Source organism: Paroedura picta, chromosome 14 (genome assembly GCF_049243985.1).
Source record: "Paroedura picta isolate Pp20150507F chromosome 14, Ppicta_v3.0, whole genome shotgun sequence".
Classification (NCBI taxonomy): Eukaryota; Metazoa; Chordata; class Lepidosauria; order Squamata; family Gekkonidae; genus Paroedura; species Paroedura picta.
In genome coordinates, this window is record NC_135382.1 from 20,101,897 (window position 1) to 20,118,945 (window position 17,049).

Sequence of the window (17,049 nt, forward strand, 5' to 3'; positions counted from 1 at the left end):
ATTTATTAATAATGTTATTTATACTGCCTATTTCTCACTGAGTTTAGAGACAGATTACAAGTACAGAACTACTGTGTCCAGCGATAAACTGACTATATGACAACTTTTGAATTCTAACTGCAAAGTTTCCAAGTAAAACAAAAGGCAGCAAGGCTAAAATTGACGATTTGGAGTTGGAGCCGTTGCTGGAGAAATCTGGGGAGAGATGTGACCTAGAATTTACGGTACACCGTTCAGCCCGCCCTCCAAAGCCGCCATTTCCTCCAAACGCGCAGGCCTCTGCACTCTTGACTCCAGGCCTCAACGGGGATTGCTAACTACCCACGGCCCTGCAGACATGCAAGTGGGTTTGCGGGGAAGCCCCCCTGAACTCCGCGAAGCTTCCTCCCGAGCAAAGCGACCGGGCCGCGGGGCCAGCAATACAGACCTCTTTCCCTGCACAGCGGCAAAGGCCACACGTGGGCCTGCTAGGCCGCGCTTATTCCCGCTCTGGCGTCGCTCGGCAACGGCCGCCAGCGCGGGTTCTCCTGCAACCCCCGGGCCGCAAGCTTTCCCGCCCCCTTCGACGCCGCTGGGTGCCTTGACCTCAGTGGCAGGGCTCTGGGCGGCGTGACCCGCAAGGGCGGCGCGGATGGCGGCGGATCCTCTTCTCCGCGGCTTCACTGCCTCCAGGGCCCGCGCTCAGACGCCGCCATCTCCCCAGCCAACTCCGGGTCCTTCCATACCCTCGGCGCGCGCGCGACGCAGGCTGTCCCTCACGATGCCTGCGCGCCCGTGCCACTCACGCTCAAAAATGGCCGCTCGCCAGCCTCACTCGCTCACTCCGGCGCTGCTCTAGGATACTCCTCTCTTTCGTCTCGGCATGAGACGCGCAACGGCGGCTCCTTAGGCTCCTCTCGGGGCACCCCTTCTAAGTATCCGGATGCGATAGGCCAAGATGGCGGCGCCAGCAACGACGCCGCTGGCTCTCTCGAGCGGCGGCTCCTCCTCCTCCTCCTCCGCGCTGTCCATGGAGGAGATCCGCGCGTTCACTGACCTGCCCGACCTGGAGGCAGCGTACAGCCGCCTGTGCGCGGAGGAGGTGCGGCGTTGCCCGGGGACTGTCGCTGACGGGATGGGGGTTGTGGCCGGGCGTGGGTTCGGTATGCAGAAGACCTCGGATGCGGCCCCCGCCGCCCCAGCTGAATGAGGCGAACAGTTCCATCTGAGACCATGCAGAGCGGTTGCCAAGCGAGCCTGGCCTCGGTGGAGCGAGGGTCCCATTCAGAGTGAAAAGCTACCTTGTGGGCAGGAGCCCTGGGTTCTAATTCTGCCCTACCCAATTTAAAAGAGCAGGTGACGTGGAAGACTTCTGCTGGAGAGCCTCCCCCAGTCAAAAGTTGACAAAAACAGCCTTGATGCTTTGAAACTGATCTATCCTTCAACATCTGTCATTCGCTGTCATCGTTCTCGTAGATAAAAAATAATATACCCAAGTTGCTCTTCTGGATCAGGCAGTTCATCCACGTAGTCTAACATTTTGTTTCACATGGTATCTGACCAGTTGCCCTAAATGCGAAGAAATTGCCTCCTAGCACAGGTCTTCTGCTGGTTGTGGAGATCTCTTTTCATCATCTCTGATAGTAGCCATTGATGGAGTTAGGATCTGTGAATTTAATGACTCCCGAAGTCAAGAAGTAAATGAGCCTTGCTGGGAGGAACCCCAGTCTGTTGCTGTTGCAGTCTGTTGCTGTGGTTGCCAGAGACTGTTTAGTTTTGGTCAGCTTAACCAGTTCACTTGAGAAATGGAGCCTTTAAACAGGTAGTCCCTGCTCTGTCAGGAGAGAATATTGTGGTAATATTCAGCCAGTTTAGTGGGCTTGTGGACATAGATCTATGTCTGGACTAGCCTTATGTGGGAAAGTTATAAACTGCAGGGCATATTCTCTGGACAGGCTCAAATAAGTTGGGATCCCCTGGTTTAAAGTTTCAGACTAAGATCTGGGAGACCCAAGTTTGAATGCCTATTCTAATAAAATAAATATTTTTATTCTTTAGGGTGCCACCGGACTTTTATTTTATTTGGGTGACCCTGGACTTGTTACACACTTTCAGCCTTTTACCTTAGAGAGTTGTAGTGAGGATTCAGTGGAGGAAAGGAGTGTAAGCCAGTTTTGGGTCCCCATTAGTGAGAAGGATTGGATAGAAAGCATGCCAGGCTAATGTGTGGGATCCATCAAAATATGGGGTCAGGAGCCTTTAGACATGTGGTTCATAGGCTATGAAGGGTTTTAAAAGTCGTAACCCACACCTTGAACAACTCACAACCAATACAGTAACCACTAGAACTGTATTAAAACAAACATGATGAGTTCCCATTGGCCAACCCCTGCTATGTTCTGAATCACTTGCAGTTTCCGGGTTGTCCTTGACAATCACCACCATATACAAATATCAACTCACAAAAAAACACAATACGATGACAACTGTCCTGTATCTCTTTTTGCCCTATTTCCATTTCCCCTCCTTCCTTAAATATCATAAAACTAAACAGTCAAGAACATCAGCAGGTAAACAGAGATGACAGATATAATAGTGGATCACTAAACTAAGTGAATTTCCGAGGACAGGGTGTTGCACCCACTAAGAACTGTTACTTCCGAATCTTCTCCTTGGCATCCCATTGGGTTCCAGAGTTAATACAATTTGGAAATCGGTTAATTCTCCAGCGCCTGTTTTTTTTTCTTTCCAGAAAGCTGTGGAGGAAGAGCTCGAAATGCTCTTGGACCAACAAGGTAGTATTGAGAGCAAAATGACTGCCCTTCATCGCATTGGGTTAGTAACACGTAACAAGTCCTAGAGAGGGTGGCCTCATGCACAACTGGAAGGTGGCCAGATTGAATTTTAATCACTATCTTTTCTCCCCCACCCCCCCTTTTGTCTTTCCAGTCCCAACTTGCAACTGATTGAAGGAGATGCAAAGCAATTAGCAGGGACGATTACCTTCACTTGTAATCTGGCAGAGAATGTCAGCAGTAAAGTCCGGCAGCTGGATCTTGCCAAGGTTAGGAGACAGAGCAGGGGTTCAAGATATCAAAGTACAGAAGTGGGGTTCGGTTGAGGGTATGATGAGGTGGATCTGAATTTCAGTCAACAATCCATGTGTTAAAAAGTTATCTGTCAGTGGTATACGGTCAGGGTCTTCAAGTCCCAGATTTTCTCTTCTCTTATTAGCGGGCTGTTTAGGGTAGTGTTAAGTCTTGGAGTTCTTTCTTTTTGCAGAACCGCCTTTATCAGGCCATCCAGAGAGCAGATGACATTTTGGACCTGAAGTTCTGCATGGATGGAGTCCAGACAGCCCTACGGAACGAAGATTACGAACAAGCAGCTGCTCATATCCATCGCTACCTTTCATTGGACAAATCAGTCATTGAGCTGAGTAGGCAAGGCCGAGAGGGTACCTAATTTTATTTACTAATTCCATGTATTAGCTCTTTCTTCAAAACAACCCCGAAAATTATCCCACAACCACAACAAGCCCATGATGTGGATTAAGTGGAGAATGATTTGCCCAAAGCTTCATAGCAAAGAGCTTCATAGTAGAATTTGAACCCATGCCCCCTGTTCCATGTTTGCCATTATTGCAAGATGCTGTCAAGATTCCTTCTACATATAAGTCTGTAGTGCATTGAATCTGCCATGAGTTCTAAGCCCTGACTCGATTGTTCTCCTTTCATAAAATTATATCCAAGGCAGGATAAAGAGAAACCACTGCCGATTCTCATGGAGTCAGTCTTCAGAAATGTTTTCTGGACATGGGAAATGTCCAATTTCTTGTAGTCTTCAGCTGTTAATAAAGAGTCCTGGAATTCTTACTGAAGTCATGCATGCATCTGTCCTGGGAGATGGCACATGGCATTTTCCCCCTGTGTCAGAGTATCTGGCCTGCAGCAGATAATCTCTTGAGAAATCAAGATTCTAGCCTGTTTTGGTTGTACATAAAAATGAGTAGACATTTGTTGAGCTTTGGCATTAGAGAGAGAGAAATGTGTATGTCCTCAGCTCATAATCTCTCTTCAGACTTCCCATTCATATATATTTTTATTTTTAATAAAAGCAAAGGGCGGGGGTGTGGAAGTCTACATTCCACTTTGAGAGTTGAGAAACACGGCACTGAGACCTTCTCTTTTGTCTGGGCAGGCAGCATAATTGACGCCAACTTGAAGCTCCTGCAAGAGGCCGAACAGCGCCTGAAGACGATTGTGACCAAGAAATTTGACGAAGCCACAAGGCAGGAAGACCTGCCTCAGGTGGAACGCTTTTTCAAGATCTTCCCCCTGCTGGGCTTGCATGAGGAAGGCCTGAGCAACTTCTCGGAATACCTCTGTAAACAGGTAACTGAAGCTGCACAGCTCACCAGTAGCAGTTCTGCCAGGAGTGGTTGGGGCTCCCCTGCTGGGACTCATTCTGAGCTGCACTATTTCCATTCTAGTGGTTTGGCCCTCTCATAGACTCAGCAAGTGCTGGTGCTGGCTGTCCCCTGGTGCTGCCTTCCTTTGCCCATTGAGTTAGGAAGAACAAGTTATGGGACTAGTATCTTTTGCAGGCAAGAAGACCTATTTTGGCCCGTCTATTTCCAGATCATTAAAACATGTTTTAGTTCACTAGCTTTGCTTTTAAAACCAATTTTTAAAATAAAACTCTTGCCTTGATCCCAGTCTTTTGTATATAATGGATTAGATTTGCAAGCTGTTGCCAGAGTTTGCCTGTGAGCTTCAGTGGCTGAATGAGGATTTAAACCCAGGTTTCCCCATGTAGGAACTATAACTACTACACCGCATGAGATCTTTGCCGTGCCAGCTATTTCACCCACTGTACGAATTGCCTGTTAAAGTTGAAGCAGAGGAGGAAAGGCCTCTTCTAGGGCAGTCCTCAAGTCACTGGCCTCCTCCCACAAGCCCTCCTCCATGAAGCCCTTCTAGCATGGGACACTTGATTTGGATCTGCTTCCAACCATTATGCTATCCTGCCTTTTGGTTGATGTAGAGAGGAAAGGGCAGGCATCTGTGCGGGGTCTGGGATGAGGGATGGCATCAGGCTAGGGCTGTGCAGGAGTATTACAGGCCGAAGTCCTTTCCTTTCTTCTTCAGGTGGCTAATAAGGCAGAGGAGAACTTGCAGTTGGTGATGAAGACAGACATGGGTGACCGCAGGGCTGCTGTCATCTTTGCGGATACACTGACCCTCCTTTTTGAAGGTAATCCTTTATGTCGGGGTTAGGCAATTCCTGGAACGTGTCAAACAGCGGCATGCCAGACCCTTTTGTTTGACCTGCAGAATCTCAGCTCTTTCAGGCAACCTGTATGGTGGGCATGTATGTAGCCCAGGGCACTGTGCTTTCTTGCAGGAATCGCACGCATTGTGGAGACCCACCAGCCCATTGTGGAGACCTACTACGGACCAGGCAGGTTGTATACCCTGATCAAACACTTACAGGTGGAATGCGACCGGCAGGTAGAAAAGGTCGTGGACAAATTTATCCAGCAGAGAGACTATCACAGACAGGTGAGTAGATTGTCATTGAAGGCTGAGCACAGCCTGCCTTTCCTTCAGCATTTAGAAACAACATCCCCCCTCGCCCCCAATTGCTTGAATTTACAGAAAAGTCATTTATATCAGACTTGGACAGGATGCATGCAGGAAATTCAGCTTGGCCTGGGAGTCACTGTGTAAAGCTCCCAGTGGCTCTCAGGATGTGGTAAATGGAGGGGGAAGTGAATTGCCCAGTCAATGAGCATCAGGGCTAAGCTGGATCCAGACATGCTGTCTTTACTGCAGCACTTTTGCTCTGTAACAGCTTCTGAAATGCTCAACCTGGATATCTTCTGCCTAGAGTAGCAAGCACAGGTTATGCTCACAGTCTCCTGTCAGCTGCTTCCTGTAGAAGTACTCTGTCAAGGACTTTCTGTTCTTAGAACCATAGAGTTGAAAGTGGCCAGACATGCCATCTAGTCCAACTGCCTGCTCAAATCAGGATCAGCCTAAAGCATCCATGATAAATATCCATCCGCCCAATGCTTGAAGACTGCCAGTGAAGGGGATTCCACTTGATTCCACTGCTAAACTACTCTGATTGTGAAATATGCCCCCCACCCCTCCCTGATATCCAGCTAGTACCATTCTACATGTAGCTTGAAGCCGTTACTGCAGGTCCTATCCTCTGCTGCCTACAGGAACCTTCCCTGCCCCAAATGACAACCTTTCAAATACTTAAAGAAAGCCTTAATGTCCCCTCTCAACATCTATTTCTGCAGGCTCCAGGTCCTTCAGCCTTTCCTTATAGGGTGTGGTCCCCAGTCACCGGATCATTCTCATCACTCTCCTCTGCACCCTCTCAATGTTGTCCATGTCCTGAACTCTCATAGATCTCATTATGAACCCCCACCACCACCATACACATACTACTGAATACAGCTCCACCCGAGAGGTTGATCTCCTCCAGAGTTGCTGTGTTCTGCTCAGTCAGGAGATAGTAGATAACTTGTGAATGAGTGAGGAGCGTGTTTTTTTTTAAGTGTCACTTTCCCCTTTTTATGCTTGTAGTTTCAGCATGTTCAGAACAGCATGATGGGGAGCTCAGCTGTCGAAAAGATTGAGCCAAGGTATGTCAACGACGTTTTCTATTCTTTCTGTCTTTTAGTTGCATGATCTATTAGTAAATACTGCACGGACATTCATGCCAAAGTGACCCATTGGTATGCACTCATCTGTGGTCTTTTCAGAAGAGGGTCTTTTCCTGGGAGGTGACAGTGCCCTCTTGTACTTTGGCTTCCATCACAATCCCTGCCAGGGTGAAGTGGGATGTTTTTCTTTACAAAACTGTGGGAAACGTGTGCCTCAGAAAATGAGCATGGTGCTGGGAAGTGCCATCAAGTCACAGCCAACTTATAGCAACCTTGTAGCAGGGGTGGCCAAATTGCAGCTCTCCAGAAGTCCATGGACTACAGTTCCCATGGGCCCCTGACAGAATAGTGCTGGCAGGAGCTCATGGGAATTATAGTCCATGGACATCTGGAGAGCCACAGTTTGGCCACCCCTGCCATAGGGTTCTCAAGGCAAGTGATGAACAAAGATGGTTTGGCAGAGCCTGCTTCTGCATAGCAACCCCATCCAAATAGTAGCCAGGGTCTTGTTTAGCTTCCAAGAGCTGATGAGATTAAACTAGCATGGGCAATCCTAGTCAAGGTTAGATGAGCATATGACCTGCAGCTTTTGAATACACATTGATTGGTTGAAGCTTGTTTTGCCAGCAGTTGATTTGCAGATGTTGGGAATACTTGAGAATTGTGGTAGATCCCTTGCTCGACACTGGCATGAATTCATTTCTCTTTCCTTAACCATGTGCTTCTGAGGCAGGCATATTGTACATTCCAGGCACTGTTTAAAAAAAACTACAGCCAAAGGGATGGGAGTGGGGAATGGCGAGAGCAGAGACTGGGAAGACACTCTTGGAAATGCCATAGTCACGTGTTAAAATTTGACGCTGCAAACATGAGGTGTAGGAACGTCATTTGTAGTTGGGAACTTAGGGTCTTAGCGTTCTTGTGAGTGGCCCAGGAGTTTTGTGGCGGCTTTATTTTGCTACATTCTTTGTTCTGAGATGTTGATCCCATTCCATGGCTATCCTGCTAATCCTTGCCTTGCTTCTTTCAGAGAACTCGACCCGATTTTAACTGAGGTCACGCTGATGAATGCTCGAAGTGAATTGTACCTCAGGTTCATTAAGAGGCGCATCGTCTCTGATTTTGAAGTGGGGGATTCCATGGCCTCGGAGGAGGTCAAACAAGGTAAAGGTTTTAAATGGTGAGCTCATCCATTAAAAAGCAGAAAATATGCGAGGCTGGGGGTATTGCAGAATTACTTTTGTGAACTTCCAGAATAAAACAAGTCGTTTGTGTGCAATTCGCATTTCATTTAGTACTCCTATTTGTCCACATTGAAGATCCCTTTGGGGATCAGGTCAATTTCTGAGGTGATTGGTAGCACAGATGTTGAGTTTTCTTGGCATGGAACCCATAGTTGGTCATCCTCTCACCTGTTTTTTTATAGCCTGCTCCCCCTCCCCATACTGAAATCTGCTGCTGATTGCAGAACAACTAAGTTGGATTTGGAGTATCAGAAGGGCCTGTATAAGTCTCATGCTGCTGCCATCTCTTAATCCATGCCTGCCTTCTCTGTTATATTCCACAGAGCATCAGAAGTGCCTGGACAAACTGCTTAACAATTGCTTATTGAGCCGCACGATGCAGGAGCTGATTGGCTACTATATCACCATGGAAGAGTACTTCATGAGAGAGACAGTCAACAAGGTGGGGGTCTATGTCTGCTCAGAGTAGCCACCTTCTCTTTCTACAGCTTGGAGAATCCTCTTGAATGGCATTCAGCTTTTCTAGCATCAGAGAGATGATGAGGAATGGATTGAGCATTCTGAGTGTGGCTGCCTAGTTACTAGCACATCGCTGAAGGTTCCCATGGAAAGAGATATTGGGAGCAGTGCTTTGACTCTCTGGTATTTGGGGGTTTGATGGGTTTCTCACTGGAGTTCAGTTAGAAAAAGCGTCCAGCTGTGGGAGATGCCCTGGAGTTTCCCTCCACAGTGTCATATTCTGTGGTAAATCTCCCAGAGAAAAGCAGACTCAAAGTTCTGTCTAGAAACTTAAAAGTTTAATCAATAGAGTACATACGGCTTCACAAGACTCGTGTGTTGCCAGAGACAAAGGAAAGCAGAAACGTAGAGCAATTATATAAGCAAAAGACTGCCCCACCTACACAACTCAGTGTCACACAGATCAGTTCTTATTGTCAAAGGGTAGTACAGTTGACCCCTCCATGCAGGAAGAAACAGCCACAACAACAGAACACACAATTGGGAGCTAGATAGACCCAGAGTATGGGAACGAAAGGGAGGGGAGAACGAGCAAGACAACTTCAGATCTGTTCCCCATGGGGAGTTCTGGGACTTCGGTCAAGCAAATCATGGCAGGAGAGTATGGCTCTCTGTTGGGGGTGGGCGGGCTGCATGACCATTTCACTCTTGAAAGCCAAGGATGTGTCCATGGAGAATCAGCACTGGGTTCTGCCTTCTCTCCCAGGCTGTGGCTATGGACACATGTGAGAAGGGCCAGTTGACCTCCAGCATGGTGGATGACGTCTTCTACATAGTGAAGAAATGCATCGGAAGGGCCCTCTCCAGCTCCAGCATCGACTGCCTCTGTGCCATGATCAACCATTCCATCACCCAGCTGGAATCGGACTTCAGGTGTGTGAGCGGGGCGGGGAAAGCCCAGTGATGGTGGTGGCAGCATGTGCCTTCCAGGCCACGTGCCTTTCATGGTGCCCCAGCTTAGTCTGTGCAAAAATTAAGAAAACTCAGTCCCATTTGGACAAAGACTCCCCCACCCTGAATGATTACCACTAAGTGCTCGTTTGCTTCAGCACATAACAGCTTTTATGATTGTCTCTTGTCTTGATGGTGCCCTCCCTCTCAAGGTGTATGTGAGGGAGGAACCATGTGTGTTTTTTCAACCTTCTGACCCTGGATGAACCCCTGAAATAATTTTCCAGGCTTCAAGGAGCCCCAGAAGTGATGTCAGCTGGCCACGCCCCCATTAGTTGCGTGTCACCAGAAGTGACATCACCACCTGCTTTAACAGAGGCATTCTTGAGGAGGATTGAGGAGGGGAGAGACAGGACATGGCTTATGGCAAAAGTAAGCATGCAGGCTCTGCTCCCCCCCCCCCGCCCCCCAGAAATCACGAGAGAACTCACTCATGCTCAGGAGGGGGAGCAATGGAAGTGGCTGGTTCTCTAGCTTATGGCTGAGTCCATTAGGACAGGAGGGGAAATGGCACAGGCCCCTTCTAGAGCTCCAGCGGACCCCTGGGGGTCTACAGACCCCTGGTTAAGAATCCCTGCCATCGACAGACAGGGTAAAATTAAGAGTAGCTCAATAATATTCCCTTTGTGGTTCGTGGCGATCTATGATTACAGTGACCATCAACCAAAAGACCCACATTTATTTCAATGCCTGACAGGAGGCCTGCACCTCAAGGAGGCATACAGTTTACCTTTTCATCTGGCTATGGCTGTTTCATGGTGGGAACCATCTGCTGACCAGAACTCCCTATTCCTGGAAACATGGGTGGGGGTGGTCACAATGGGCAGCAGGGGCCATAAGAGCCACGTAACATTGCTCTAATAGATCACCTATTCTCCTCCTCACACACACACACCCCATTTTGTCTAATGGCTGGAGTTCATTGCTAGAGTCCACTAGCAATGATGTTCCTTACATCATCAGTCCGCCTCATCCCAACGTGAGAGGGTGACTCTCAGGGCCGTCCAGGAATCTCATCCCCAGTGGCCTCTTCTGCCTTTCCTAGGGAGGTCCTGTGCAACAAGCTGAAGATGGGCTTCCCAGCCACCACTTTCCAAGACTTCCAGAGGGGTGTGACCAGCGCAGTGAGCCTCATGCACAGCAGCCTGCAGCAGGGCAAGTTCGACACCAAAGGCATTGAAAGCACAGATGAGGCCAAACAGTCCTTCCTGGTAGGTGTGCTTAATCCTTAATGTTTTTCACAAGGTGGGGAAATGGGAGCAAAGACTCAGTGGCCAGGATTTATGGTGCCAGGATGATAAGAGTGGGGTTGGCTCAAGGACTGGCTCCAGCCAGAGGCCTTTGGGAGCAGGAGGCCAAAAAAGCTGCCTCTTCTTCATTGGGGCACGGCAGGTTTTCAACTGATCCTTCGTAAAGGCTGAGTTTTTCTCTGCTGCAACAAAATTTGCCATCTGCGGTTATTTTCCGCATAGTGGAGAGATAGGATTCATTGCCACCTCCGGGGTAGAATGAAGAGAGGCAACTACTGGTAGGAGTTCCCTTTTCCACCTTCTCGTGCATTCTCCTTGCAAATGCTAGCACACACGCCCCAGTTCTCCCAGCACCTCTCCTACTGAACCTCTCCCCCCAGGCTAGTGTCTTTATTGCCGCTCCACTCTCTTCCAGTGAGCAGCGTCTGCGTGATAAGCTAGTGGCAAGTCTTTTGGAGGGGATTTCTATCTGGCATTCTTCCCGTCCCTCCTGCTGCTGCTTGCAGGGTAGATGTTACAAATCTTCCATGGGTGGAAAACGCCACATTCTGATATTCCCTCTCTGTCTTTTAAAAGGTGACCTTGAACAACGTGGAGGTGTGCAGTGAAAACATCATGACTCTAAAGAAGACCCTAGAGGTACTGAACTGTTCTGCCTCCCCCACCAGTGGCCACTTTTTCTATTACTGTTTACATTCTATCTAGTGTATCATCTCCCACCTGCTAAAATAGGCACTGAAATTCCTCCGTCTCAGTCAAGAACGCTGTTGGGATGCTCAGTTAAGAACACTCACCTTTGGTTAATTCATAAACCCTTTCTATCCCCCTTTTCTCTGAGGTTTCAAGCTGGCTAATATATTTATATTTAGACCCCACCTTTCTTCGTGGTGCGTACTCACAGCAGTTTACAGCGTTCTCCTTTCCCCTGTTTTATCTTCACAACAACCCTGTGAGGTAGATGAGGCTGCAAGTGTGTGTCTGGCCCCCAAGGTTACCCAGCAGGCTTCCATGGCAGAGTGGAGATTCCAGCCTGGGTCTACAGATGCTAGTTAAAATGGTAATGGCTACATTGCACTGCCTTTCCATTTGGCTAATTTAACTTGCTTCATGCTTAGCCTACATCTTTTGGTTGAGAGGCCAGCTCCTGTTACTAAATGGGACAATTCTCAGTGGCCCCTGGATTTGTGCTTCTGTGCAGAGCGACTGTGCAAAGCTGCTTCAGCAGGGCTTTGGAGGTGAGCAAGCACAGCCCAAGATTGACAGCTGCCTCTCCGACATGGCTGCCGTCTCGCACAAGTTTCGAGACCTGCTGCAGGTAAGCTTCTGTTTATCAAGACTGTAGCCCAGAGTTCAGCCAGAGGACTCCTAGATTTTGTGTGCTTCACGCCTGGGATGGCTGTCCTGTCCTCAATGTAGAGGCCTCTAGGGGCCCTCTTGTCCTTGTGTTTCTAACACGCACATTCCCCATCTTGCCTCCAGGAAGGGCTAAGTGAGCTCACCAACTCAGCTATCAAACCACAGGTGAAGCCTTGGATCAATCTCTTCCTCTCTGTCTCCCACAACATTGAGGAGGTAAGTTCAGCTCCTTGCACTTCAGAAGCACTTGGGTAGCACGGAAAAGGAGTTGTACATGCCTTGCACCTTCCCAGCTTGCAGAGGACTCTAAAAAACCTAAAGCAGGGGCAGGGGACCTTCTTTTCTTCTTTGTCATGAACATTGCAGAATGGGGCAGGTCATGGTCTTTTGTGCCTAGGGAAGGGCTTGCAACTGATGGCTCCAGAGCCAAATGTTGGTTCAGTCTGGAACCAAATAAAGCTTTTTACAAGACAAAATGAAAGATTTTCAGTTAAGGGACATTAGAGAGGTAGATGGGATGGCTGGAATAATCACTACCTAAAGGGAATGTCAGGCAAAGTTTTCTAATGGACTCAGGGGCTTCTTAGTGAAACAAAAAGGAAAATTAGAGAGGTGGCAGCTGCCAGGAATCCAGGTGGGACCCATGTGTAGATTTACGCCCTTGTACTAAAACAATTGTGCAGGGTGATTCCGTATGTATTTATTACTTGTTGGGAGAGTTCATGTGTGACCGTTTATGCACTGGAGGCTTCATGCCAGGCTGCAGGCTGCAATTCTAGTCATAGCAGGTTGCCCCACCGCTTCCTGCACCCACACGGGAAAGCATTTGGCCTGGTGCACCTCATCTGCCCTGATTTGTACTCCTGCACGGGAGCTGGGGCAGAGAAGTTCCCAGTGCATAAACGGTCTGTGTGTGCCATCTCCTAATAAGGGACTCACAACAACCAGTGTGTGGGCTGAAGAATTATTGATCAACAAGTCAATTCTCAGTGAAACTGTAGTCTATATCACGTGAATTGGTTTCCTTATATGGCCTGTTTGTCCATATCCAGCTGTGAATTTAGACCACTCTTTACTCATTATCTGTAATAGGCCGCTTTCTGCTGGAGAAGCTGTTTTCCATGCAGAGTCTCCCTGCTTCACTCCCTAGAATCTTCCATTAAAGCAAGGGTGGCCAAACTGTGGCTCTCCAGATGTCCATGGACTACAGTTCCCATGAACCCCTGCCAGCACATGCTTAAAGGATCTTAACTAGGAGACATTGGGTGTAACCTCTGGTGCCAGAGACCCTGGAGGGTCCTTTTGTGTGTTAAAAATTTGTTTATTAAGACATTTCCCCCCACCTTCACCTAAAGCTCAAGGTGGCTAATACAGGACATTAAAAAAAAAGAAAAATCATTATCAAGACCTTTTCAGTCAAAGACTTGATTGGACATCAAAATTGCAACAGCAGTTGTTTAAACAGCAGCCCTCCAGCATTCCATCAAGCCAGCTTGGTGTAGTGGTTGGGAGTGTGGACTTCTAATCTGGCGAGCCGGGTTCGATTCTGCACTCTCCCACATGCAGCCAGCTGGGTGACCTTGGGCTTGTCATGGCACTGATAAAACTGTTCTGACTGAGCAGAAATATCAGGGCTCTCTCAGCCTCACCCACCCCACAGGGTGTCTGTTGTGGGGAGAGGAAAGGGAAGGCAAATGTAAGCCGCTTTGAGACTCCTTCAGATAGAGAAAAGTGACATGTAAGAACCAACTCTTCTTCTTCTATCTAATCTCCTTTTCCCCAATAGGGACCCATTTTGTTCTCATTTTATCCTCACCACCACTCTTCGAGGTAGGTTAGACTGAGAGTAACTGGCCCTAATTCACCTGTCAAGCTTCCAGAGTCTCCCAGATCCTGATCTGACACTCTAACCATTCTACCACACAAGTCCTTGCCTGAAAACCCTTGGAGTTGCTGAAGTCCGCCCATGCGTTCTGTCCTCCTTTTAGGAAGAGTTCAACGACTACGAAGCCAATGACCCCTGGGTCCAGCAGTTCATCCTCAACCTGGAGCAGCAAATGGCAGAGTTCAAGGTCAGTGAGGTCAGACGTGAAGTGCTCCCCCTCCAACCATTCCATTGAACCTCCTTTGGGAGGTGCTCCACAGTTCCACTTTGCCAATGGGAAAATGAGCAGGCCTTAGCCCCTCTGAGGCTCTTCTGCAGTGGCTTCCCTTGTGCTTCTCAGGGTAGGAAGAGAGGTAAAGGGGCTAAAGAAAAGGACCTTTCTTGTGGGGGTTGTTCTTTCTTACCCCATCACTCTGGGCACTTTTGAGGTCAAGGTCGCCTTCTCTGTTTACAGGCGGGACTCTCATCAGTGATCTACGACAGCCTGACCAGCCTGATGACCACACTCATTGCCGTGGAGATGGAGAAGGTGGTCCTCAAGTCCACGTTTAGCCGGGTAAGCAGGGGCTACTCTCCAGACTTCATGGAAAGGGCCTGGAAGAGCTTGTGAGTGGATTCCTGCCCCTGCAGAGCCCTCCAGTGGTTCTAGGAATCACCGTTCAGCCATTGTGCTTTAGTCACTGATGCTGGCTGTCCTCCGTCAGACCTCTGAATCTGAGTCAGCTTTCCTGTGAAGTGACACAAAGGGTCATTTTCCTGCCTTTGATCTCCTGTTCTGTGCTCCAGGCATATCTCTGAGAGGGCTCCCTTGTGTGACACCCTGATGAGGTAGAATATAGTTTGGTGCTTTTGCTTCAGATGTGCACATGCAGAATGCCACCTCTGCCTCTCATAGGGCCAGCAGGGTGGTGCCTGCCTAGAAATCCCCTTCTGTTGCCATCTTCTGCCTGCAGCAGAAAGTATGTGTTCTTTATGCAGAAACCTGTTAGCCACCTCTGATGAGAGCACAAAGGAGGGATATAGATTTTGATGATGATGCTAATAGACAGAGTCCCTGAAAAGACCAGGGATCAAGACTGATTTTTGCACTGCTGAGGATTTTATCTTTCCTTCCTACTTAGAAAAATATCATTTGGAACTGGTTTTCAACTGATTTTGGAAGGAAATTGAGCAGGCCTTTAATCATTTTGCTCCCCCTCAACTTCCTGTTCCTCCCCATGGTTTAGGCCTTACTCCTGTGCCATCTCTGCCCTTATGGTTCCTTTTCAAAAGCGTACTTCAGAAAACCCTTACAAATCAGGAAGATATTTTGAAGTTTTGCCTAATCTACATAATTTGTATTGAGAACTGATCAGAGAGAGGCATGCTCAACTACAAAGCATGTTGACTGAGTGAAATTGTCAAAACATCTATTTGTGTGTGAGAGAAAGAATGCCTGGAGATCAATATTCAACATATCTTTTGGAATAATGAATTAGGAGTTCTGAAGAGCTGAAGCTGAAAATTAAAAGCAAGTTCCTGGGAGCAAAATCTGGAGGACTAGCTATCTCGATAATTCTCCGTCTTCTTGCTCATTAACAGCCACTGCTCCCCGGTTTCCTTCTTTTTATTCAACTAGTCCTAGCAAGTGAACTTTCCAAATGGTTTGTGAACCTGGGAAGCAGCACGAATATCGCAGTGAGCAAAACTGCCCACAGCGGCTTAATTGTGCCATTGTGTAGTTTTGAGCCGAGAGTAGCACCAAGCGTGGCCCTTTCAGCTTCCTTCTGCAAAGGCGGCCCACTGCTGCACTTGCCCATCACAAGGTTGTTTCCTTGAAAGGTGGAATGCATGCTAAGCCAAGTGCCCCTTTATTCCCCCAGCTTGGTGGCCTGCAGTTTGACAAAGAGCTGCGGTCGCTGATTGCCTATCTCACCACGGTGACCACCTGGACCATCCGTGACAAATTTGCTCGTCTCTCCCAGATGGCAACCATCCTCAACCTGGAAAGAGTAAGGCCAGCTTTTGCTATCTGCAAGCATTGGGTTGGAAGAGGGAGGGATTAGGCGTGGCATTCGGGTCCCAAATACCTACATGGGGCCTATAGCATCTGAGGCTTCCCATATCACACACTTTCTGGGGTTCAGATTGGCTGAAGAGCATGCATTTTTGAGTGCAGCAGAGTGCACATTCCTCATTTATCTCTAAGTGGTGCCCCTCATGGAGGCCAGCATCACACTCAGCCAAATGTCACCCAGGTGGATGCTTAGGGCTGATCCTGCGTTGAGCAGGGGGTTGGACTAGATGGCCTGTATGGCCCCTTCCAACTCTATGATTCTATGGAGCACGACTACCCCTCCTAGCCTCACTCCTCTGTGTTTTTTAAGTGGCACAGTCCTCTTTTTTCTTCTGCCACTTCCATAGCCTTGGCTTTCCATTTCTTTTTTTCAGGTGACTGAGATCTTGGACTACTGGGGGGCAAACTCAGGCCCCTTGACCTGGCGTCTTACTCCAGCCGAGGTGCGTCAAGTGCTGGCCCTCCGAATAGACTTCCGCAGTGAAGATATCAAGCGGCTGCGCTTGTAGCCACCTGGAACGTCTCCCTGCAGGGCCTGGACCCCCGTCCTGTTACCACCAGCTTCTGGGAAGGACTAAGAGATGAATTAAGTCATCTCCTAACAGGAAAATGGCGTAACAGGTCACCTGGAGGCCCAGCTGATCTTTTGTTCATCACGAGAAATGAAGACTTCTGCTCTTTCATGCTGGACACTGAAGCAGATATTTTCAGATACAAGGCATTAAATAATAGTTCAGATGGATTTCTGCCTTGGTTATGTGCCTGAATATGTGCGCACCATATTTCTTGCGAACTCCACAGAAACCCCTTGACCAGTGTCCTGATTCCCTGCCAGTTTCCATGTTCCTGGCGGAGAACTGGCCTTTCATACCTTGCTTTTCACTATCCAAATGGACCCATCCCATACGAACATCTTTCCCATCCTTTCCCCACAAAAAATACCCTGTGAGGTAGGTGGAGGTAAGAGCTCTAAGAGGACTGCTCTGTGAGAACAGCTCTAACAGGACTGTGACTAGTCCAAGGTTACCCAGCTGGCTGCTTGTGGAGGAGTGGGGCATCAAGCCTGGTTCTCCAGAGTTGAGTCTGTCACTCTTTAACCCCACTATACCTTGCTAGTTCTCATTTCT

At 48.4% G+C, this 17,049-nt stretch overlaps 2 protein-coding genes across 5 annotated transcripts in view; one reads left to right on the plus strand and one right to left on the minus strand.

Moving 5' to 3' along the window:
* The window catches only part of SF3B3 (splicing factor 3b subunit 3), a 32,686-nt gene extending 31,692 nt beyond the window's left edge, over window positions 1-994 (minus strand). Inside the window, exon 1 of one of the 3 annotated variants that reach the window (XM_077309715.1) lies at window positions 786-994. The gene's annotated coding sequence lies outside the window, so the exon portion shown is untranslated. Of the gene's footprint in view, window positions 1-427; window positions 750-785 lie in introns of those variants that run through there. The other 2 variants (XM_077309714.1, XM_077309717.1) reach the window with 2 other exon arrangements.
* Window positions 919-16,664, plus strand: COG4 (component of oligomeric golgi complex 4). Of its 2 annotated transcripts, none has more exons than XM_077309723.1 (19): window positions 919-1,081; window positions 2,732-2,814; window positions 2,929-3,043; window positions 3,262-3,436; window positions 4,180-4,373; window positions 5,130-5,235; window positions 5,386-5,543; window positions 6,582-6,640; window positions 7,692-7,825; window positions 8,229-8,347; window positions 9,131-9,297; window positions 10,421-10,586; window positions 11,202-11,264; window positions 11,824-11,940; window positions 12,105-12,197; window positions 13,970-14,053; window positions 14,321-14,422; window positions 15,729-15,857; window positions 16,297-16,664. In XM_077309723.1, the coding sequence occupies exons 1-19, from the start codon at window positions 938-940 to the stop codon at window positions 16,429-16,431; spliced, it is 2,343 nt and encodes a 780-aa protein (XP_077165838.1). In that variant the 5' UTR covers window positions 919-937; the 3' UTR covers window positions 16,432-16,664. The 2 variants fall into 2 exon arrangements, with proteins under 2 accessions (XP_077165838.1, XP_077165839.1); XM_077309724.1 differs by lacking the exon at window positions 919-1,081 and adding an exon at window positions 1,134-1,335.
* The last annotated feature ends 385 nt before the right edge of the window (window positions 16,665-17,049 follow it).

What these genes read in the sequence shown, in the direction of transcription:
- COG4 (XM_077309723.1), top strand. Translation starts at nt 938, where the DNA reads ATGGCGGCGCCAGCAACGACGCCGCTGGCTCTCTCGAGCGGCGGCTCC. An exon ending in GGCAGCTGGATCTTGCCAAG is followed by an intron (nt 3,044 to 3,261) that starts GTTAGGAGACAG and finishes TTCTTTTTGCAG; the next exon opens with AACCGCCTTTATCAGGCCAT. An exon ending in TGAGAGAGACAGTCAACAAG is followed by an intron (nt 8,348 to 9,130) that starts GTGGGGGTCTAT and finishes CTTCTCTCCCAG; the next exon opens with GCTGTGGCTATGGACACATG.